This window comes from Phoenix dactylifera, chromosome 8 (genome assembly GCF_009389715.1).
Source record: "Phoenix dactylifera cultivar Barhee BC4 chromosome 8, palm_55x_up_171113_PBpolish2nd_filt_p, whole genome shotgun sequence".
Taxonomy (NCBI): Eukaryota; Viridiplantae; Streptophyta; class Magnoliopsida; order Arecales; family Arecaceae; genus Phoenix; species Phoenix dactylifera.
The window spans coordinates 22,200,560-22,224,203 of NC_052399.1; the positions used below are offsets into that span (position 1 = coordinate 22,200,560).

Below are 23,644 nucleotides of genomic sequence, written 5' to 3' on the forward strand. Positions count from 1 at the left end.
GGAAGAAGCAACGATCAACGTTACCAGGCGGCATCTTTAAAACAAGTTGAGCGTGAGAGCAGTTTCACCCCACCGTCCCCCCATCCCGAAACGCCGTGCTGTCAGGACAGCCGTCCATCCGGCCACCTACCCCTGTTCCCGTTATTGATTCCCTCGTCACGAATCTTGAGGCGCGAATCGGAAGCTTATATTTCTGCCCCGGTGGGCTTACCGGCCCTTCATCTGGCTAGAGTCGTCTGGAAAAAGCGAAGAACCCCGTCTTTTTCGCCTCACCTCCTTTCCCCTTTTTTCTCGCAACCATAAAGGGGGATTTCCGACTCTGCCGCCTCGCGCCTTCGTTTCCCCAATACCATCATATCCCTCCAAATTAGCAAAAAGCCAGAGAGTTTCTGCCCTAGAATCATCGGATCGAAACCCCTAGGGTTTCTCCCGGTCTGATGAGTTTCTCCTTCCACCGCCAATGGCCCCAGCTCTCTTTCTTCCTCTCCTCCTCCTCCGCCTCATCGGATTCGTTCTACTGGTCCCGGGAATCGCCGACCCGAACCCTAGTTCTTGGCTGGCAACTGCTGCCGAGGAGGAGGGGCTGGATCGGGGAGGGGAGTTCTCGATCTTGAGCTACGAGTCCTCCTGGCACGATTACTCCCCGCCGTCGCCTCCCCCGCCGGCGTCCCCGGTGCCGCCGTCGTGTTCTTGCGAGGCGGACCTCGGCGGCGCCGGGGATTTCGACACAGTGTGCGAGGTCCGCTCCAGCGTGCAGCTGTCGGAGGATATCTACATGACGGGGAGCGGCAGCCTCGTTCTCCTTTCCGGCGTCATTCTCAGCTGCCCGGTCGCCGGGTGCTCCATCACCGGGAATATCTCCGGTGAGGTCCGGCTCGGGTCGAACTCCGGGATTGTCGCAGGGACCGTGAAATTGGTGGCTGCCAACATGACTGTTCCCGAGAGGGCGGTGCTGAACACCACGGCTTTGGCTGGAGCCCCGCCACCGCAGACCAGTGGGAGGCCGTCCGGGACTAATGGGGACGGCGGGGGGCATGGGGGAAGGGGGGCGAGCTGTGTGGTGAAGGAGGGGCAGACTCAGGAGGACTCTTGGGGTGGGGATGCCTATTCTTGGTCTTCTCTGGACCAGCCTGACAGCTATGGCAGCAGGGGAGGCACGACGAGCAGGGAGGAGGACTATGGGGGAGGAGGAGGTGGTCGGGTCTGGCTGCTGGTGGAGGATTTGCTCGAGGTTGATGGGATTATCAGTGCTGATGGTGGTGACGGCGATCCGAACGGCGGTGGAGGGTCAGGCGGGAGCATCTATATAAAGGCTTCTAAAATGTGAGTCAAGTACCTTTTACTGATTCATGTTTTCACTCAAATCACTGACGACAAGACCATGATGTTTAGGAGTCCGTATAATAATTAGTTTATCTGGGATTAGTTGCACTTTTTTCTTACTGTTGTTTTAGCTCTATTAAATGCGTTCTATCCAATATTCTTTCTCTAATATAGAAATTTCCTAGCTATCAACTCTAAAGAAAGGCTCAAAACTGAGGTTTTTATTGGCAACCGGTTCATGTCCAGTGTGTCATACATCCTGATACTGCTGTTTGGTTCAGAATCCTTTGTAAAGTAAAATAGGATAACAAAAGAAAGTAGCAAGAGATGTTATATAATAGAAATATATGACAAAACGCCATAATCATGTACTGTTGGAAAAATGCTCTAATTTTGTGGTCAGTAAGGATTAGGAAAACAGGACGCCATTCTGCTGTTAAAAACTAGCTTAGAATCTTTTTATGGAAGCTTATAATTGACATCAAAATTCATAAAAAGGGTGTCCTTTTCCATTGACACTTTGTTGACTATGTCATTTTGTTTTAACGGTATAAAGTTTAATATCAATGTGAACAAGTCTTAGCTTATATATCTGGTGTTGGTTTTTGTGAATCCTTAATCTCCATTTGTTTTTTAGGAAGCACTATATCTTCTATCAGAGTGATCTTGTCAGACATTTTATTGCATATCACATTGAATATTATATCAAGACTGTTGCTATTTTGTACATTTTAGAATTGCAATATCTTCATATAATCTCAATAGTATTAGAATAAAACTCTGGTCCCCAAAAACAGTTCATACCTAAGCAAGTAAGTTTGGTGCTGTTAATAACTTATAATATCGAAATAACAAGCCTTGACTTTCTAGTTAACGGATAATCGTGCTTGTTATGAACCCTAGTCGAAACCCCTATTATCAAACCATCTAGTTTCTCTGAATATTCACTTGCATTATCGTCTCCTTAATGTAGGCAGTGAAATCTAAGGAACAAAACTCAGTAGATAAATCCATGGAAAAAAGATTTTCATTTTAAAAGTGTCATCATCTCATCCCATGAAGCTACTTATCCTCCATTTTTCTTGTTTGCTTCTTGATGATCAACTATATATACATACATACATATATATATACATACATACATATATATACATACATATATATATACATACATACATATATATACATACATATATATACATACATACATACATATATATATACATACATACATACATATACATACATACATATACATACATACATACATACATATACATACATACATACATATATATACATACATACATACATATATATATACATACATACATACATATATATATACATACATACATACATATATATACATACACATACATACATATACATATATACACATACATATATATACATATATACATACATATATATATATATACACATACATATATATACATATATGTGTATATATATATGTATGTATATGTATATGTATATATATGTATATGTATGTATATATATATATGTATATGTATGTATGTATTTATGCATCCCTTATAAACTGATCCTTTGTTTCTTCATCAGTTGATACTAGGCGAAGGAGTTACCCTGGCTAAAGGCCAATTCAAGAAAGACTCATTTTTATCTTGCCAAAAGAACTTGAGAACTATTCTTTTGGGGACTTGGATGACATTTAATAGAGCTTGTTGAACTAGACTAGCTTGGTTCCATGAGGGACCATATGTTTGATAAGGATGATAATTGTGACTGTTAACAGAAGGATGTTGTTGATAGACTGTCACTCCTTTTACAATTGAAGTCTGTGGCCAGTATTCCTGTTCCTGCACCAGTTTGCATATTTTTCTATTTCATATACTTGTAACTGCTGTTTATTATGCTATGTAATATGCTTTACTGTTCTACTACGTACTCTTGCTGAAATACAAATTTCAAGCCAGTGATAAAATTCTTCATTTTATCTAATTCTCTTTTCAAGAACAGGAAGGGAAGTGGCAAGATCAGTGCTTCAGGTGGTAGTGGCTTAGCCGGGGGAGGAGGAGGACGAGTCTCCATCGATGTTTTTAGCAGGCATGATGACCCAAAAGTTTTTGTTCATGGTCAGTTTACTCCATTTTCAGTTTTGCATCCATGATCTTGGTGCTATTTAATATAAATTTTTATTTTTCATCTACCATGACTGTTTTCAGATAGCTGCCTCTTATCAAGTTATAGGACTTATCGCATTTAAAATATGTTCTCTATAATGGGCTATGGCTTTTGTATTTAAATACTCTTGTGATCATGCTTTCTGCAGCAATTATTTACTTGAAATTTTGTTTCAAATATATGTTGATGCTAGGTTTAAGTAAGAACTATTGCACAAAAAAAACATGCCTATGATTATGCACCAAATAAAGCCATATAATTGTTTACTCAGTGAGAGCCATATATATCCATTCAAAATGCTGATTACCAGTATGCTTTATTGGTGCATGTTGTACGATACTTGGTAATGTACTCCTGATTATGATTTCCACAAGGCACATCTTAAGGAAGTTTCACTAAAATTTACTTATAGTAATTGTGCTTATTTTTATGTTAAGAAGCTAAGGAGAAGCTCATTTTTATGTTAAGATGCTATGGAGAAGCATGCATGTGACAAGCGGAGGGGGAAATCTTCTGTTGGATTAAGATCAGGAATGAAGTTTGTTAATCATGTAGCCTGCTCATTGTGTCATATGATTACATCAGCTGCAAACTGGAGCAGAAGAGTTATTTTTTGATAAAATATGCTCATAAATCCAAACAATCTTGAGATTCATAATTCTAAGATTGCCTTATCTGAGACCCATAAGAAGATCCCAGAACTACAGACTCTGACCTGAAAGAACTACTAATCAACAATGCTAAGTTGATGATGACTCCAAAGTAGCTATCTGAGATAACACTTGACACACTAGTTGATTAACCTGTTTTTCAATCTACTTGAGCATTTGAATCCTGTATTTTATTTTTTTTTAATTATTTTAATTGAAGACCTTGTTCTCTACTTTTGGAGTTAATTTTGGTGGCTGTTACTGAGTCATACCTTTGAAAGTAGGATATTTGGAAATTAGTGACTTTCGTTAATACAAAAATGATGCAGACAGAAGACATAACTCTAATTTAGTCTCTGCAAATGATATGGTCCTTGTGGTCAATTTCCAACTTCAAGTGAGTAAGGTTTAGGTTTATATTTTGACCATGAAAATCACAATTTGGATGAATTTAGTCTTGGTGAGATGGTCCTTGTGTTTAATTTCCAACTCAAAGTGAATCCCGAGATATGGGTTATATTTATATTTAGCCATGACGGCCACAATTTAGATATAACTTTTCTTAATTGTTCTTTTCTTCCTGCAATTATGTAGAACTTGAAGAGGTGTATTGACAGAAGATGCATTCTCCTATTATCCAACCATTTTAATGGCTACCGACCTTGTAAATTTGTTTCATGATTATTATGTGGTATCTTTGCGTTTAATTATTCAAAAATATCTGTGTTAAAATGGAACAAAAGAGATATGAGTGACATATAATATACTGTTGAACAAATTCAGATTCACAAAGTAGGTAATTGTTAATGAAATTTAGATGCACAGCTCTCAAGTTAGTTAATTGTCGATGGTGTTTATATGCACAATTGTTATCTTGAGCAATAGAACTAAAACTGTAAGACCACATCAGACATGGGCCTTATGACCAACTTTGAAGTTCATTTTTCTTCTATACATCTGTAATTTTTTCAATATCGTATGCTTTTACATTTGTGGAGCTCCAACTATAATAGGACATAGGTCTTCAGCTGGATCACCTATGTTGTTTGATCTATTACTGTCCCCCTTATTTCTAAGTTGGACTTATTTCATGGGCACTTCCTTCAGTACTCAAGATTCTGCTACATTTGAGCTGGAAAATATCAATTTTTTTTTAGAAAAATAAAAATGATGATGGTGTAATACTATGGTTAAACTATGGTTTTTATTGGTACATGCTCTTGGTCAGAGATCTTCGCCTTAGAGACAGCATTATGTTATGTAAGTTATTTATATTATCAGCATCACTGAAAAGTTCTATTTGTAACTAAAAAATGTGAATTTTCTTCCGACTTTTATATTTAATTTCGTTGCTTGTGTTTTGGCTTTAGAATTCGTTTATGTTTTGTAGGTGTATGCTTCAACTGTTCTCTGCATTATGATCTTCGAACTATTTGCTATCTATATATGTCAGTTTATATATATGTGGAATTATACTTTAATGCCTTCCTATCTTCAGGTGGAAGGAGTTTTGGCTGTCCAGAGAACTCTGGTGCTGCAGGGACTTTTTATGATGCTGTCCCTAAAAGCCTTATTGTTAACAACAACAACTTCTCAACAGAGACCGATACGCTTCTTTTGGAATTTCCTAATCAGCCACTTTGGACAAATGTTTTTGTTAAAAATCGTGCCAAAGTGGTTGTTCCTTTACTGTGGAGTCGTGTACAGGTCAATTTCTGGTTCTTATGTTTTGTATCATGCTGTGTCGTTAATAATTGCATGGTGTTTGAGTATAATCATATGCTTGATGCACGACTATTTTGTTGTACTTTTTCCTGTTGAAGCACTTAATTAACGTATAACCATGCATAGCTAAGAGCATGATTCTTATTTAGGCAGAAGTTTAATGCTAGTTCAGTAGGATGCCTATGATGCTTTATGATTTGGGTTGGTTTAGTCAAACTCTGATTCTGGCTATTAAATATCTTGGTTTATTACTTGCTCATAGAAGTAACAGAAGAACTTAACCTGGAACTTGTTCAGTTTTTGTCAAAGCTGAGTAACCTGATCCAATGCTGAATTGTGCATATTGTTTTTTTCCCCAATTATTAAGGCACATTCTAGGATAATAATTTAACATGCTTTATGTTAATAATTTTGTACGAGTATATTCTTTTCTATATTTATTATTTATCAGTTCTTTGTGCGTGTTTATTTATTGTTGATATTGGTATCTTTATTGCCCCCTAAGACCAAATCTAAATTTTATCAAGTATAATCATAATTTTGGGTTAAAATATAAATCATTGGAAATACTTGAGGATTGATAAAGAACATTGTTTTCCCCTTCTATCTGTTTACAAAATAATAAGGTTGCTCTTTGCCTTGGTAGATGCTTTTCAGGTTAATTAAAATCAGATGTATATCTAAACATGGTTGAAAGGAAAGATTGGTGAAGATAATATCGAAGATTAAGTTTTTGAAGGGAAATGGGATATGGATCTAGGACTATTTATTGTTTCTAAGTTTCTATTTTTTTGCTTCTTTTGTTGCTGTCTAACTGGAGGCTCGTGGTTTTTGCAGTGTTTAGTGCAATTTTTATTCATTGTATTCTATGATAGCAGATAAATAAGATTCGCCGTCTCGGTACCGGATTCCGTACCGGTGTTACGCTAGCATTGTGTTGGTACGATACAATACGAAATTTTTCCGGTGTACCGAGTATCGTTACGTCTCCTGTATTGGATACTGGTATCAAACCGGTATGGTACGATACGCCCTGTGCCGCCTGGTTCGGGCCAATATGGTAAACCATGGATGAATGTGTTAACTTCTAACATAACACAGTAATTTATTATATTGAAGGTCTTATAGTACAAACAAATAGAAACATTGGCTCAAATTCTATTATTTTTTATGTCTACTCGGTTTGCTTTTGAAGAATGATGTGTACTACCCTTTTATTCGTTTCCTTCTTTGCCTGCTAAATTGGGCATAGGTTTCCCTTTTCACAGTTTTTGTGGCTCAACAATGTCACTGCATATGGTAATGTGGTGTCCAGGGCACTGGTGAATTGACCGTTTTGGATGAGTAATCATAAGGTTAATTGATGTGTTTTGTTGAACTATCTTTCAGATTAGTACTTGAGGACAATTCATTTTGCAATATGGAGCGATCTGTTACATTTTAACCCTAGGAAGGATAACATTGACCGCTTCTCCTTTTTATAGAACAGAAAATTGGATGCCAAGATTTAATCTTAAGATTAATATGCGTGTAATAGAACTTTTCATCTTTCAGATTGGTACTGTCAATGTGAAGCAATCTGCTTTTTTGTCAATGTGTCTTACTTTTCCGTATGTTAACTTTTAACCCTAAAAGGCGTAACGTTAACCGTCTTGCTATAGAATAAAAGATTGGATGCCAACAAACTACTGGATTTTATTTCACTCTTTTCGTTGAAACTCATTATTGTCTCCTTTCCATATTATCCATTGTCATCATGGAAGGAGGTTCCTTGGGGCCGTAAATTTGATTGAGAAACTAGTGTTTAGTTTAGCTGGTGAAATCCAATTAATGATGAATCGGCCAGACATTTTTTTTATAAAGGTGCAGGTGGATCAACTGTTTCTATCGTGCAGTTTATTAATTACTTTTTGTATATGTGGACACCACTTTGCCAATGGGTGCCCTCTTTCCATTAGTTATAGGTGCATAATTCGAATGAAATCCCGGTGTACTAAATCTGAAGAGACCATAGGAAAGAGGCAAGCAATTTGTTTTCTTTATGAAATGTTGCATCTCTGGGAATTCATTCTGTGTATGCTTTTTTTGTGATCACTGATTCTCTCTCTCTCCGTGTGGGCGGACATGTTTGTGGTGGGGGATTCTAAATGATTTGTTGCCTTGTATTAGTGTAAGGATTTATTGATCATTTCATGCTTGTCTCTGCATATGAGTATGCATAAGTGTTCTCATGGGGTATATATGTATAATATGACCTCCGATTCATGTTTTCCATGTCGATAAGTTTCTCATTTAGCATTTTGGTTAGAATAGCAATCATTTGGCTGATCTGTGGTAACACAGATGTGGATTATATTGGTGATTTTTTCAAAAACTCTTATTGAATATTACCGTAAGTGAAATATATTTTTTGGTCAAACAATTCTCTTTCTCCAATTCGATGTTTTTTCTGAAATGACTTTTCCCTGACTGCAAATTTCAGGTCCAAGGACAACTTAGCCTGCTTTGTGGTGGTGTGTTGACTTTTGGTCTGACTCATTATCCTTACTCGGAATTTGAGCTTATGGCTGAAGAACTTCTAATGAGTGAGTCGATAATCAAGGTGATTTTTTCCTCTTTTTTAAGATTTGTTTTCTTGTCCTTTGTATGTGGTACTGTAGCAACATGGATTAGAGTACCGTACTTGTAACATATTGAAGCCAGTATGCCCCTTAGTATGAACACTGTATCGGCACATGATACCGCATCTCACTTTTGTTGTGATGGCACCGATAAGTGCACTGCATACTGGTGGAGCGGTACTGGTCTACTGTACTGGTTAGGTACCAGTACAAGCACTGCTACTAAGACTTTTTGGTATCTTATATGGAAAGTATCTGCCCTCAGGCGTGTGCATGTATATACCAGAAAAGCTTCTTTATTCTTTTCATGATATGGAAGACTGATGACTGGCCCAGCCACCCAAAGTGGCTGGCTAGTTGGAATGATAACACAAACCTGAGGACATCCTTATTATACCTTATTCTTTGTTGTGCTTGTAGCAACTTGCATAACTGTCATATTCTGGTACCCTTTATTTGTCCATTTTTTGTGTTTTACACTTTTACTCCCTTTTAACCTTGGGTTCTGGCCAGTTTAGCCCTCATTCATTGGTCTAAATGATTGCCTTGATTTGCATAGATAAATGTAAGTAGTTAAAAAAAAGAACTGCCAGACCTTACTTCTTTCATAAGATTGGTTGACTTCATCATGATGATTTGGTAGCCAGCAGACTTACAATTTCATGTTTTCTTTTTTACTTTTGTTTTATTTGATAATAAGGATGTGGAAGAAAGTTAAATTCTTTAGAGTTCTAGGGTCGAACCCTAGTGGTGGTGCCCTCACCATATTTCTCAGAAAGGAAAAAAGAAGTAACCACAACTATTCTCCTAACATGATTTTTATCTACTTATCTGTGCAACTCCTTCATCCAGTTGACTTGTCCTGTTTCAATATCTCCCCCTTGTTTGTGGCTATCTAGTTATTTTTCCTTTTAGCGTCTGTAGATATTATTATCATAATACGGTCACAAGCAATGCACTTCTTGTATATCATAGTTGAACAATTGTTTTATATCCCGTCTTTCAAATTTATTGTTTTCCCCTTTATTCTCCCCTAGCCTTCAGTTATTACAGTAGGTCATTAATCTGATTTTACTAATTTCTATTAACTTCAGGTATTTGGGGCTTTGCGCATGTCTGTAAAGATGCTCTTGATGTGGAATTCCAGAATGCTTATCAATGGGGGTGGGGATACGATAGTTGCGACATCATTACTTGAAGCTAGCAATTTAATTGTTTTGAAGGTATACTACTGACTCTTGGCCCGTGAGTTACTTACCATTGATTTATTAGTTCTTTCTACATAACGGAACTGTTACTTTTTTTTATGTCAGGAATCATCCATGATACAATCTAATGCCAATCTTGGTGTTCATGGTCAAGGCCTACTGAATTTATCTGGACCTGGAGATCTGATTGAAGCACAACGTCTAATTTTATCACTCTTCTACAGCATCCATGTAAGATAGATGGTCTGAGATGCTTTTATTTCTTACTGCTGTTTTTATGTTTTTTTTTGGTCTATGCAATAGTTAAGCAGCACTTATCATCATGTATTTATGCAATATTGCAAGCTTTAGCATCGGTATATTCATCTTACCAAGATATGTTTATCACAAAACTGATGCTTGCGGTCATACTGGTTTTATAAGCTATGATTTCTTATACTATCTTACCCTTTGTGCTTCTTTTTGGTCTATTATATACTTGGGTGATTGAATCACTGATCCTTGTCCCTTTCCTTTTCTCCCCCCCCCCCCCTTATGTTTTATGTTTCTTTATGCTGTTGTTCTAGTCATTCAGATTTTTTTTTTTTTTAATATGGATTATGTGGTTTTTGTTTCTTTTTGAAGGTTGGTCCTGGATCTGTTTTACGTGGTCCCTTAATAAATGCAACTAAAGATGATATGTGAGTTTTGTTTGAGATAAAATCTGCATTTCTAATTTTTATTTTATATTATTTTTATCTGGTTGTTTAATTGATTATTGCTATCATAAATGTTCCTTTTAGGGCCCCAAGGTTGAATTGTGAAGTACAAAATTGCCCCATGGAATTAATCCATCCACCTGAAGATTGCAATGTGAACTCTTCACTATCTTTCACCCTTCAGGTGTTTCTATTTGCACTTAGTTTAATTCTTCTTTTTCTAATAGAAGCAGCTAATTTTAGACTTTATTCTACCATGCTCTAAATTGTCATGTTGGCATTTAAATGGTGGCTGTGCTTTTGTGCAGATTTGTCGTGTTGAAGATATTGATGTTGAAGGCCTTATACAAGGAACTGTTATTCATTTCCATAGGGCAAGAAGTGTTGTTGTGCACTCTTCTGGAAAAATTAGTGCTACTGGGTTGGGTATAGTTTGTGCTCATCAATCTAATTTAAATTGATAACTACATCTATACATATCATAAATCTGTTTGATTTGTGTTTAATTAATGACATATATTGGCCTGTATTTCTTTGCCAATATTTGTCTGAAAAGTGGATATCCGAGTCTATGGCTAATGGGACATCTGCTCTTACTGGTGGTAGGGCTCGCATGTATTGAACTGCGCATTAACGAAAGAATGTAAACATGATATGCTTTTTTCCAACTGTATGCAGGCTGCAAAGGTGGTGTTGGTAGGGGAAAAATTTCAAGCAGTGGTCTTGGTGGTGGTGGTGGGCATGGCGGTAAAGGTGGAGATGGTTTCTATAATGGCACTTTTGTTGAGGGCGGCATTGCATATGGAAATGCTGACTTGCCCTGTGAGCTTGGTAGCGGCAGTGGTAATGACAGCACAACAACGTCAACAGCTGGCGGGGGCATCATAGGTATCTATTCACAATTATCATCAATTGGTTTATGCTTTATTTTTCGTTTTAATATATTGAAGAATGAGAAAGTGCATATGCAGTTCCTTGTAGTAAATGTGGTTGTACAGTGCTGAGGTGAACATAACTTAAATTGATTTCTTGGCAGACTGCATTATTTTGCATTGTGGGCTGGTGCTTGAATTTTTCACTTTAAAGTCATTAGGCTCCCTGAGTTGCTGCCTAAGTTTATGCTTAACATGAATAGTATTTTAGGTGCTCTAAAGCTTCTCTACTTTTTATATCACCTAGTCCATTTAACTTAATGGTGCTATTATGATCATGTTTTGTTTGACAGTGATGGGTTCATTGGAGCATTCACTATCAAGTTTGTCTGTTCATGGTTCAGTTGAGGCTGATGGTGAAAGTTCCAGGGATGTTGGTCATAATGATGCTACAATTAATGCCTCAAATGGAGGCCCTGGTGGTGGTTCTGGGGGTACAATTCTTCTGTTTCTGCATACATTGGCCCTTCATGACACTTCTGTCCTTTCGAGTGTGGGTGGGCTTGGTAGTCATAATGGTGGTGGTGGTGGAGGTGGTGGAAGAATTCACTTTCATTGGTCTAATATTCCTACAGGAGATGAATATCTCCCAGTTGCCGCTGTGAAGGGAAACATAAGCACAAGGTTTGATCAGATTACTTCATTTTACTTTATTTACCTTAGTACTTCTTATTCTTATCCCTTTCACACACCCAAAAAGATGCACACACAGAGAGAGAAGGGGGTATACTACATAAAAATATTCCTTTCAATCTGATTTCTATAGACCCGTATGATTTCTAGGACATGATGTATAATTCTCATGATTCTCGGTTCTGCAGTTGTAGTCAATTCTTCTGGCACACATAAACGGGCAAACATGCTAGCAAACAAAAGTTTTAAAATAACATAAATAACACGAGGGATTGCTAAAAGTTTTGTTTTGAACTATCTAATTTTGAGGCCTGCAAGCATGGCTTGAAAATGGAGTTCAAGGTTGTACTTATTCTGATTTAATTGGGAACAACATGAAGATTCACCGTTTGCTTGCATATGAAGTGCTGAGTACATTCTTTTCTCAGGTAGTTGGTTGTATGATTTTCCCCCCTTTTTTTATTGTCTTTAACTCTGTCAGTAATTGCATTTTTCTTGTAACCTCTTTCTATGTGATTTATCAATTTATCTGGGGAGATGATAGATTTTGTTGTTTATGTATCCTTTATTTGAGAATCTGTTTGTGTGACTAGTTGGGCAACATGTTATTGCGGCTGTAAAGCAAGCCTCCAAGGGATTGCATTCATCTTATAAGCCACGACTGTACTGGAACCACATTCCTGAAATATGTGGAAAATGTAAATAGTTCTTTTAAGAGGATTTTTTCTTATAAAGCAACTAATCCTCATAAACTTGGCATGGTTGACCGGGATGTAACTTTTTTTGTTTGAAATCATTAGTTATAAGATACTTATATCTTAAATGCTTTTTAAGAAGTGAGGTATTGCTGGCACATTTGATAAATACTTTTTACTTTACAAGAGTATGCAATTACAATTTCTTTTGATCTTCTTGCATGTGTTATTATATAGTTTTCTGGCAAGCTTCTTAATGCACTAATGAACATTCACATTTTTTGCTCTAAAGTGTATTTGTGCTTTCCATCTGCTAGATAATCAGTATGGAACTGTATAGTGGACTATATATTTAATCATGGATTTTACCATTCATCAACATACTTGATATATGAATAAAGTATATAAAAGAATAATATGGCCTTCTGAGCAGATGTGCCATATATGGGTCAATTTTATGTTCTTTGGTTATATGTGGACTGTGGTCCTTGCAATAAGTGTTTAATAATCAATTTTCTCTGGCAGGGGAGGCAAAAGTAGAGGTGAAGGTTTTGCTGGGGAAAATGGAACAATTACCGGAAAAGCTTGCCCAAAAGGTCTTTATGGAATTTTTTGCAAGGTAGCTTATGCTTTAATCAGAAAGATGTTACTTTGTTATGCTTCCTCTTATTTTACTTTCATTCTAAAACATTTTGTGTGAGCGGATTGTAGATCTTTTTTGATACATGTATGATTTTGTTTTTGCCGGGTAGCTTTTCGATTTTGGTTTCCATAGTTCATTGATTATCTATTTCTTTAATTTGTCATGTTATTTGAGATTTTACTAGTTAAATATGGGCATAGGAGTGGAAGTGGGGGTCCATTAGAATGGAACTTTGGCATGACATTTTAGTAGGTAACACTCTAAAATAGACTAGAGAATGCTTTTAAGCATGGTTCGTCGTACCGGCCCAAATCGGTTCAGTATCAGGCATACCGTACTGTACCGATTCGGTACCGGATGTATTGTACCGATTTGGTGCTAGGCGTACTGTGCCAATTTGGTATCGAGTGTACCATGCCGTACTGATTCGGTATCGAGCGTACTATACCATACTGGTTCGGTACTGGTATACGGTACGAAAGGCGTACCGATACTCAGTATGCCGAACTGTACCGTACCGATAGTGCTAGTGTAGCACCGGTGTGGGATTCGGTACCGAGATGGCGAACCCTGCTTTCTAGAGCTCGAGTAGGAAGGGGTCATTTTTTTATATGGGTTAACCAGACAAGCTATTGATATCCTTTTCCAAGTTCACATTATTAAAGAATTAATATGCTTTTTTTGTTCTGAAGGAATGTTCTCTGTGACAGATTTTTTTTTTTTTTGTTCATTCAAACACTTGATGAAATTTTACTTTAAGGAAATCTTGAACATCTTTTTCTCTTTCACTTTCTAATTTTGTCACATCTTTTTTTATGTACAATGTGGAATGAGTAAATATCATTTTTGTATAATGTTTTATGATATTTCCATGAGATGCTTCCAAAGTATGCCTACTTCCTTTGTGTTTCAAGGAACTGCTTCCTTTTTCCTATATTACACGACCCTTCAATTTACCCTAAATTGCTCGCACCCAACATTCAAACATGGATGTTGCCTATATGTTTCAAGGCACTTAGACGCACACTTGCACCCGGCACATGAACCTGAGTCTGTGTAACATAGCCCTCTATCCACATCTAAATGCTGCTATGATTTGATATATCAAAAGTATAACATGAAATGCAAAATAAAAATAAATAAAATTCATAAAATAGATTGAAGTGAGTAAAAAAGTAGAAATTCAATAAAAATAAGAGAATCAAATGTATATGACACTTATGTAGGAGCTGACACTCCCCATATTATACTAGCTCAAAACTTCCCATTACATTTGCTTGCAAGGACAACCTAAAGTATCTGTGGTCCTGCAAAATTGACTAAGGGATCTCTTTTGGTATGATAGGACATGCTAGTGTAAAAAAATAAGGATATTTCTTGAAGTATGCTCGAGTTTGGGGTATGAGTAATTAAATGAAAAAATCAACAAGTTATAGAATGAAGGTTAAAAAAAAAACAAGGATGCATGACTTACAACTACATATGAATTACCTAGCTATTAAATAAGGCACATGCTAAAACTACCAATCTTCATACAAACTCTCTAGAGTCAATCTTCTTCTTTGGTAAGTGAATTATCAGACAAGCAGTCATCATCATATTTCACATGCACTTCAGCTGCATATATGAGATACTTGTACCTATATATACTTGTACCTATATTAGTGGTTGGTTGTTTGCTGTGGCCCAATGTGAATGTGGTGCAGTCACTAAGCCACATCTGCATATGCAACTACCTGAACCATGTTTTAAGAGTGTATGTGAAACTACTATGTTGCACTACCTTGTACTTTCTCGTAATTTAAGTTCTCTCTCTCTCTCTCACACACACCCAAAAAATTAGCCTGTTATTTACAGTGGCATATTGTTTGTCTTCACTAAGTAAGCTACATGGGAATTTATTGATTTTTATAAGTCACAGCTTTCTTTTCTTTGGGTAGAGAGAAAGAAACTAGTGAATCTTAGTTGTCATTGTATCTTTTCAAATATTCAGCTCATTGTGAGGGCTCTTCCTAGATTGGTCCAGGTTGAACGTTTTTGTGCATTACGTCATGTTCAAGCTGATACTGAGGTTGCAGTGCCTGAAAGTTGGAATTATTTGTAACAGTTACTTGTAGAAATCATGTGGCTAAGTATGAGCCAGTTGTTTCAACATTGAAGTTGAATTACCTCAGTGATTGTTTCTTATATCCAACTTTGATATTAAGGTACCTTCTTACAGAACGATTATACCTCTTTGATCTTTTCTTCAAGAGTTAGAAGCTGTATTACCAATAAACAAAAGCTATTTACGATTCATTGCTATAAGTTGGAATGCCTATAGATTTCTGCCAAAAAAATGATTATAAGTTTCTCTTAAACCCAGAAAAGCTTTGATTGTCAATCTAATGGAGTTTCATACAAATATTTGCTACTTTGTTGTTCAACATTCCAACATTTTCTCTATGAGAGTAGGTTCACAATGTAATCATTGGTGCATTGAAAGTCATGTATGAAAGCCAGATTGGTTGCTAAATACTATGAGATCCACTGCATTAAAACTTTACACATTTAAGTGTTAATTAATGAATAAATTGAATATTAGCACATGAAAGTTACTCATATTCTACTGTTGATCGCCATTGAACCATCTTTCTTTTCTAATTTTTATTCATCTTTAACCGATGTGGCTATTTTCTGAAATTTTTTCTTTCTTGTAATAATACAGGAATGCCCTTTAGGAACTTTTAAGAATGCCACTGGATCTGATAAGGCTCTTTGTTATCAGTGCCCCTCTGCTGAGCTTCCCCATCGTGCTGTTTATATAAGTGTTCGAGGTAACTTTCACATGTATGCTGGTTAATTTAATTTTTTAGTTGAAAGTTGAAATTTTTATACTTTCATATATTTTCTTTAGTTAGCCTGCCTGTTACTAAATTAGTTATTATTTATCACCTAGTCCGTTTGGCTAAATTTTAACTTAAGAGTCCCTTTTTTTTCTATTTTTTTGGTCAGGTTGATTAATCTTAGGGCACTTATACTTTGTTGTCTGAGAGTCCATTTGCTTCTAACATGCTTGTCCTTGTTGATTTTTCTATGAATTTTCTCTGAGTTTGCAGCATTTTTTTACAGGCGGTGTTGCTGAAACCCCTTGCCCATATAAATGTATATCTGAAAGATATCACATGCCACACTGTTATACAGCTCTTGAAGAGTTAATATACACTTTTGGTGGACCATGGCTGTTTGGTCTTCTTCTCTCTGGTCTTCTTGTCTTATTAGCTCTAGTTTTAAGTGTTGCACGGATGAAGTTTGTCGGCACTGATGAACTACCAGGCCCTGCTCCAACTCAACATGGGTCTCAAATTGATCATTCCTTCCCATTTCTGGAATCACTGAATGAGGTGTTTTGTTACTTCTGGTGTCCTCTGGCAACATTTTCTTGAAGTACAATTTTATTTGCCTTTGCATGCCTTGATTGGTAACTTTAGGTATTCTTCTTGCAACAGGTCTTGGAAACTAACAGAGTTGAGGAGTCCCAGAGTCATGTGCATAGAATGTACTTTATGGGTCCAAATACCTTCAGCGAGCCTTGGCATCTCCCGCATTCTCCTCCTGAGCAAATTATAGAGATTGTGTAAGTCATAGCTCTTGCTGTTGCATTATGCTGATTTCAAATGCCTTTTTTTTTTTTGTTGGGGGGGGGGGGGGATAAGAAGGGGGCAATAGGCATTCATTATGAGATTGTCAAAATATTATGAAAATCCTCCCTAGCTAACTCCTGAGGAGTTAGGAGAATACACTAGCTTGAGTTGCTTGGGCCTTCCTGTTGGTTGCTTTGTACATTGCCTAGGAATCCATGTGATATTCTGCTGGTGCAGTTTTTTTTTTCTCCCTTTAGTTTCTGTTATCTAGATTTTATTAGTCGTAGATTTGCTCTGCCTTCAAAAAGTATTGTTATATAACTGATTTAAGATTATTCTAAGTCTTATGTACCCCATTTGCTTGGCAGGTACGAGGATGCATTTAATAGGTTTGTTGATGAGATTAATGCCCTCGCTGCCTATCAGTGGTGGGAGGGATCAATCCACAGTATTTTATGTATACTTGCATATCCCCTTGCGTGGTCGTGGCAACAATGGCGCCGGAGAAAGAAGTTGCAGCGGCTACGTGAATTTGTTCGATCAGAATATGATCATGCATGCCTACGTTCTTGCCGTTCACGCGCTCTTTATGAAGGGCTTAAGGTTTGTCTAGTTAGACTTTATGGTTGCAGTGGGCAATTGACATGGTTATTCATTTTTATTAACTTATCAAAGTTCTATTTATCTTTGAGATAGTTAGATATAGCCTGCCTATACTTCAGTAGACCTAGTTATTTAGTAAAATTAAAATTTAATTTCATATGAAGGATTCATTTTGAGCTCATAGATTATGGAAAAATCCAACCGGATTGGTGTTATGTTCATTGAAATTCCTGTAGAATGAGAAGTTTACATGACTTGCTTGATAACTCATACACTCAGGATCATTATTCTGCAATTAGAATATGTCAGTCAGGAGAGCATTTATCCAGAATTTCAGTTCCATGCTGTTGGGCTGGCACAAATGCAGTGCTAGAAAAGAAGACCTAATGCACTCTTAATTTGAAGATTTGAAAATGGAACTAATACATGTAATACAGACCAGTTTGCCGGTCCTGGCCTGACATGTTGTGCATTGTTTTTGCTCTGCAAGTGTCCAAATTTGAGAGAGGACCTTTATTGTTAAATGTGATCATAACCGAGAAGCTTTGCATAAACATGTTTGTCCACATGGTGCAGTCTTATGCCCCCATATTGCTGTTGATTCTATGGTGGCTAAAGTTAAATTAGGATCCAATGTGACTCCCAGCCTTCCTGGTTATGGTTCAGTCAAGGACTGCAAGTCTGTAATGACGCGCTTAGGCCCCTTTTAGCATTGCTTTTGGAGGCCCAAAGGCAGTTCTTGGATGGCTAGAAGCTCATTTGGATGATTTTAAAATGTTGGTAAAAATTTTGAAAAAGCTTTCTGGCTCCAGGAAAAGCTGAAATAGGTCTATTTGAGATGCCTTCGAAAGCTATCTTTTAACTTGAGAGAGTTCAATTCCAAAATATTTGTTTTGCCATAATCATTTAACTTGGTGTTTTTATGCTATAATCACGCAATTAAGAATTTTGAATTTATCTATTATATTATTAAGATTCATAAAAAATAATTTGTAAATTAACAATTCCTTAAAATAAAATTTTCTTAGTGCATTATTGGATAATATGATAATATAATAATAATGTATTGTATCTATTATATATTATATTGTAATAGTATTGTATTGTTATCATTATTATTATTCTAATATAATAATTATATCATAATAAATGATTTTATCATATTATAATAATATTATGGAAATTTTATTGTATTTTTCTTAATAAATGTAAACATTTATTATTTATTATATTATCCATATTAAAGTATCAAAATAAATATTTTATAAATTATGAATACTTTTTAATAGCAGTTTTTGATTGCACAAACAGTTAGATAATTGAAAACGCTATGTGTTTATTATATTATATCATATAATGTTATATTATTATCATTATTGTTATTTTAATATAATATTCTATTATAATAAGATAATATTATTATATTATTAGTGTTGATTTACAAAAACTGAAAGTTGACTGCACTATCATCTCGTAGTTCTTGCTGTAACATTCTAAACTCATGCTTGCATTCTTTGTGAACAACATTTTCTTTCAACATGCTTTCTTCCTAGCTAGTAACCATAAAATACAATTAACTATGAAAATAATTTGTCATAATGTCTGACTACACATACTTAGTGGTGCCAAATCTAATTTTCAGCCATATTTTATTTTCTATGGGTTGGATCATAAGATTCAGTGGTAACATGCACATTATGAACATGACGTTTACTCATTGTCATCATGTTTCTTTGCATTGCACAAACCCTTTTTGCTCTTTAGTTCTTGTTTCAGGACTTTATTACTTGTGCTAGACGGCAAATTTAAATCAATATTCTGATTATTTTTGATACTTGAACCAATAGACCTAACTTCCCAGAAATTTGACCCTTTGAATCCTTCTGAGTTTTTTCTGATTTGAATTGCTTGGAGTGGCACGTGCCATGCCATCTTTCTCATCAAAGACCTACTTGGATTGATGACATTACTTTTCTTGTAAGCATGCCTTTTTCTGTTATAAGAATGAAATCATATATGCCTTTTTCAATCAGCTAAATGATCAAACTGAGCTTCTTGTGTTTTTACTCTAATTTTTTTACTTATATTTCTTGTTTACTTTTTGTGAAATACTTAGATTATGAAAATATTCCATGTTTCTTTTTTAACTGGCAGTTATTATAAATTGAAATTTCTTTAAGTTAATCATCACAAGCTGATGCAAGTTGGCCTTTCATTATTTTGTGGTATGCAAACATTGTAATTTGGATTGAAAAGGCTATTACTTTCTATAGGTTGATTCCACTGAATGTGGCAACTTTGACTTAATAGCTAGTAGCTCTTTCTTTCTTTCTTTCTTTCTTTTCTTTCTTTCTTTCTTTTCTTTCTTTCTTTTCTTTTTTTTTTTTTTTGGTGCGCGGGGGGTTGGGGGGGGGGGGGGGGGGTGGGGTGTTCAAATGCAAATAGAAATTGCTGGACATGTAAAGTTGAAAAGGTCTTTTTCATTAGAAAGGGATCATTTTGGCCTGTAGGTATCCTTTATTGTGTTATTTTTGTCTTGGAAACTAGAAGATCTAACACAGATCTTAATGATTTCGGATTCTTTAAAAATTCTTTTTGTTTATTTAGTTTTATGGCCAATAGGTTTATTTGTTGATACAAATCAATATGTTCTATTTTGTGTAGCTGTTTGTAGTATTTAAAGGCTTTGCATACATCTCTTCTGCAAAAGATAGAAGCTTCAAGCTTTTCTATATATTGTACTATGTTGATGTAGGTGGCTGCAACTCCAGATCTAATGCTGGGATATGTAGATTTTTTTCTTGGTGGAGATGAAAAAAGACCTGATCTTCCTCCTCGTCTGCATCAAAGATTTCCCATGTGTTTAATCTTTGGAGGTGAAGGAAGTTACATGGCTCCTTTTTCACTCCACAGTGACAATGTCCTCACTAGCCTCATGAGCCAGGTTTATATATATATATATGATCTAAGAACCTTCTATTTTAATGTTCATGTTCTAAAAAAGTCTATATATACTAATTTATCACTCTTTGCTTGCAGTCTGCGCCACCAACAATATGGTATCGGCTGGTGGCTGGATTAAATGCGCAGTTGCGTCTGGTTCGTCGTGGACACCTTAAAGTGTCATTTTTGCCTGTTCTCAGCTGGCTTGAAACTCATGCAAATCCTGCTCTGAATTTGCATGGTGTATGTGTTGATCTTGCCTGGTTTCAAGCTACTACATGTGGCTACTGCCAACTTGGTCTTGTGGTATATGCTGTAGAAGGTGAATCTGGGGCTACAGTGGTTGATGGTGATTCTAGAACTTTAAAGGTTGAACAACCTTCACGGTAGGTTTTTATAGCTTACATTCTAATTTGTATGTCTCTAGTTTCATGGTAGTTATATTCACATTGCTCGTAAATGTTCTTATCAATTCATTTCCAGCCAAATACACCATACCGTATGTTTGTTACCTTGCAGAGTGTACAATACCCATAGAGATATTCAACCAGTCCACTTGAGAAACAGAGAAGCTGTTGCATGTAAAAGGATTAGTGGAGGAATTATAGATACGTACAGCCTCCGGATGCTTGAAGACAAGAAAGATCTGTTTTATCCTTTCTCTCTATTAGTGCATAATACTAAACCTGTTGGCCATCAGGTGACTTTTTATATATATTTTAGTTTTGATTGATTACATTGTTCATTTTAACAAATCAAGCTTGATTGTATTATTTATTTATTGATTTATTTTTGATGCTATTGTTGATTTTATTTATCATGGTTTACTGCAGGATCTTGTTGGTCTGGTCATCTCAATACTGCTCTTGGCAGATTTTAGCTTAGTGTTGCTTACGTTGCTTCAACTATATTCCTTTTCTATGGCGGATATCTTCTTAGTTTTGTTTGTTCTTCCTCTTGGTATACTTTCACCATTCCCTGCTGGAATAAATGCCCTCTTTAGTCATGGACCTCGACGATCAGCAGGCCTAGCACGTGTATATGCTTTGTGGAATATTACATCCTTGATTAATGTTGTAAGTTGTCTCTTACTGTCATCCTTGATTTCTGTTAACCTAGTTTTATTAGATGACTGTTTTTATTTAAAAATGGATATCAATTGTCCAAATTTAGCTGTTTTTTTGGGCATTTTTTCAATATATAGTAATACTAACCCTTTTAGTTTCTCATGTTGCATAGCTTAGGTTTTCCTGTACGTCACAAGCAATCTTTCAACAACTAAAGTCTTCCCTATAAGATTTTAGAGCATAATCTGGTCAACAATGTCGATCTGGGTTATGTGTTTTGTCATAATAGGAAAAAGAGCAACAAGTATATAAAGAGGGTGAACTGGAGATGTTACTTTTTCAAATGGTATTCTGTTCTTCAAAGGCTAACATTCAATTCTTCAAAGACTAAGTTAAGGATAATTAATGAAGTAAGAACTGATCTTTTAGACTAGGCTTGTGCCGCATGCCCAAACTATCTTAATGGTTTTCTCCTTACCTTCTGTCATATGTTGGTTTGGAGAACATGGCTTTCATGCAAGGCTTTTGCCCTGATGCATAGCATTCTTTAGTACTTCTATTTTTCAATTGCTGTTGGAGATAGGGCTTTACAGTAATCTCTATAGAATATGATCCCAATTTATTAGTTTCAGGGCTAAGATTTTCTGCATTCAGAAAAAGAAATAAATAAAGGCAGGCCCAGTTTATGAGGCTCCCCCCACTGCATTCGGAAATTTTATAATTATCATGTTCTTGATGTTTCTTTAATACCTATTGCTTTATTCCCAGTAAAATTCATCTCCTTGATTTTGGGCTTGTATTGTTTCTGTGACTACAGGTAGTGGCCTTCATATGTGGGTTCGTACATTACAAATCATCCAGCCGGAAACATCCAAGCCTACAACCCTGGAGTTTGGGCGCGTGAGTAAATTTTGCCTCGTTGATGAATTATATTTTTTTGACATTTTCTGTGTATGAATATATGTAAGAATTTATCTAATAGTTGTAAAAAAGGTAAAATTGGAGGGCATGTAGTTTCATGGCTGACATAGGTATGTTGGTGTGTGCTCGCATTGGCAGGGATGAAAGCGGATGGTGGCTGTTTCCTACTGGTCTAGTGGTGTGTAAATGTATCCAGGCAAGACTCGTCGATTGGCATGTTGCTAATTTAGAGATCCAAGACCGTTCGCTGTATAGTAATGACCCAAACGTATTCTGGCAGTCATAACAATTTGAGTGATTGGAGTTAGATGCAACTCGATTTTTTTTGGAGTTGAAAAGAGAGGGAGGGAATAGGCCTTCTTTCTGCATCAGGTCCTTTTTTTTTTGGCATCAGGTCCTATTTAGCAGTCGATCAGAGTTTAACATCCCTCGTGAATCTTGTGCAGTGATAGTTTTTCACTTCATTGTAAATATAAAGGCGTACTCCATTCATTCTTTGTAGAGATATCGAATTACAATGACATTATATAATGGCTTAATGGCTCTGTCTAACAAGAAATAGGAAGTTCTTGTCGCAATCCAAGGCGGTCATATGCTGCATTTCTTCACTGGTTGAGATGGTTTGTAGGATGATTGTTTTTATTTCTAGTGATTTTGATGGTCTTACTGCTTGTGGAGTGGATTAGCGTTGGCATACCATCTTACAATCCCATGTAGATATTTGATGACGAAGCCTCGTTGATATTTGATTTTTCTCTCGTCTTGCGCATTGGGACGCCCCCGACATCGAAAGAGGCTACGTTCTCGACCAATATCGATGATGGGTTCATTGCCAAGCCTGCCTGCTATTGGATGATGACACCTTACAGATTTGATATTTCTTCCGTCTTGTGCATTTGGGACAGCATTTTTTTTTTTCGGTTTGCTTAGGGCCAGCTTGGAGAGATTGTATTTAATCACAGCCCGTTCGGATTCTGCTTTGCCTACTTGATACTAAAAGCGAAGAACCTTTCCATTTTCGGAGTTTTGCAGGGGGTCTATCCTTGCCTTCTGCCTGTATACCTCTGGAAGAACATGGTGCATGACCTGGTGGGCTGTTACTTCACTGACTCGACTCAATGAAGGATTATTTATCAGATAAATGGCATCTTTCTTTTGATCGGATGGTCTGGATGTCAATTGATCTTAGC

The 23,644-nt window shown here is 36.4% G+C and overlaps 1 protein-coding gene across 1 annotated transcript; it reads left to right on the top strand.

Moving 5' to 3' along the window:
- The first annotated feature begins 247 nt into the window (after nucleotides 1–247).
- On the top strand, nucleotides 248–23,062 carry LOC103718651. Its single transcript, XM_008807570.4, has 22 exons — nucleotides 248–1,323; nucleotides 3,328–3,443; nucleotides 5,641–5,849; nucleotides 8,350–8,469; nucleotides 9,583–9,711; nucleotides 9,802–9,927; nucleotides 10,321–10,376; nucleotides 10,479–10,578; nucleotides 10,703–10,820; nucleotides 11,073–11,282; nucleotides 11,620–11,950; nucleotides 13,180–13,273; nucleotides 16,005–16,113; nucleotides 16,409–16,680; nucleotides 16,786–16,913; nucleotides 17,289–17,523; nucleotides 20,279–20,467; nucleotides 20,563–20,852; nucleotides 20,986–21,166; nucleotides 21,300–21,542; nucleotides 22,351–22,433; nucleotides 22,593–23,062. The coding sequence occupies exons 1-22, from the start codon at nucleotides 461–463 to the stop codon at nucleotides 22,738–22,740; spliced, it is 4,350 nt and encodes a 1,449-aa protein (XP_008805792.1). The 5' UTR covers nucleotides 248–460; the 3' UTR covers nucleotides 22,741–23,062.
- Nucleotides 23,063–23,644: the final 582 nt, after the last annotated feature.

Bases quoted from the DNA above. Each gene is read 5' to 3' on its own strand.
- LOC103718651 (XM_008807570.4), top strand. From the start codon at position 461: ATGGCCCCAGCTCTCTTTCTTCCTCTCCTCCTCCTCCGCCTCATCGGA. The intron at 10,579-10,702 runs GTGTTTCTATTT...GCTTTTGTGCAG, and splicing joins CACTATCTTTCACCCTTCAG to ATTTGTCGTGTTGAAGATAT. The intron at 21,543-22,350 runs GTAAGTTGTCTC...CTGTGACTACAG, and splicing joins TTACATCCTTGATTAATGTT to GTAGTGGCCTTCATATGTGG.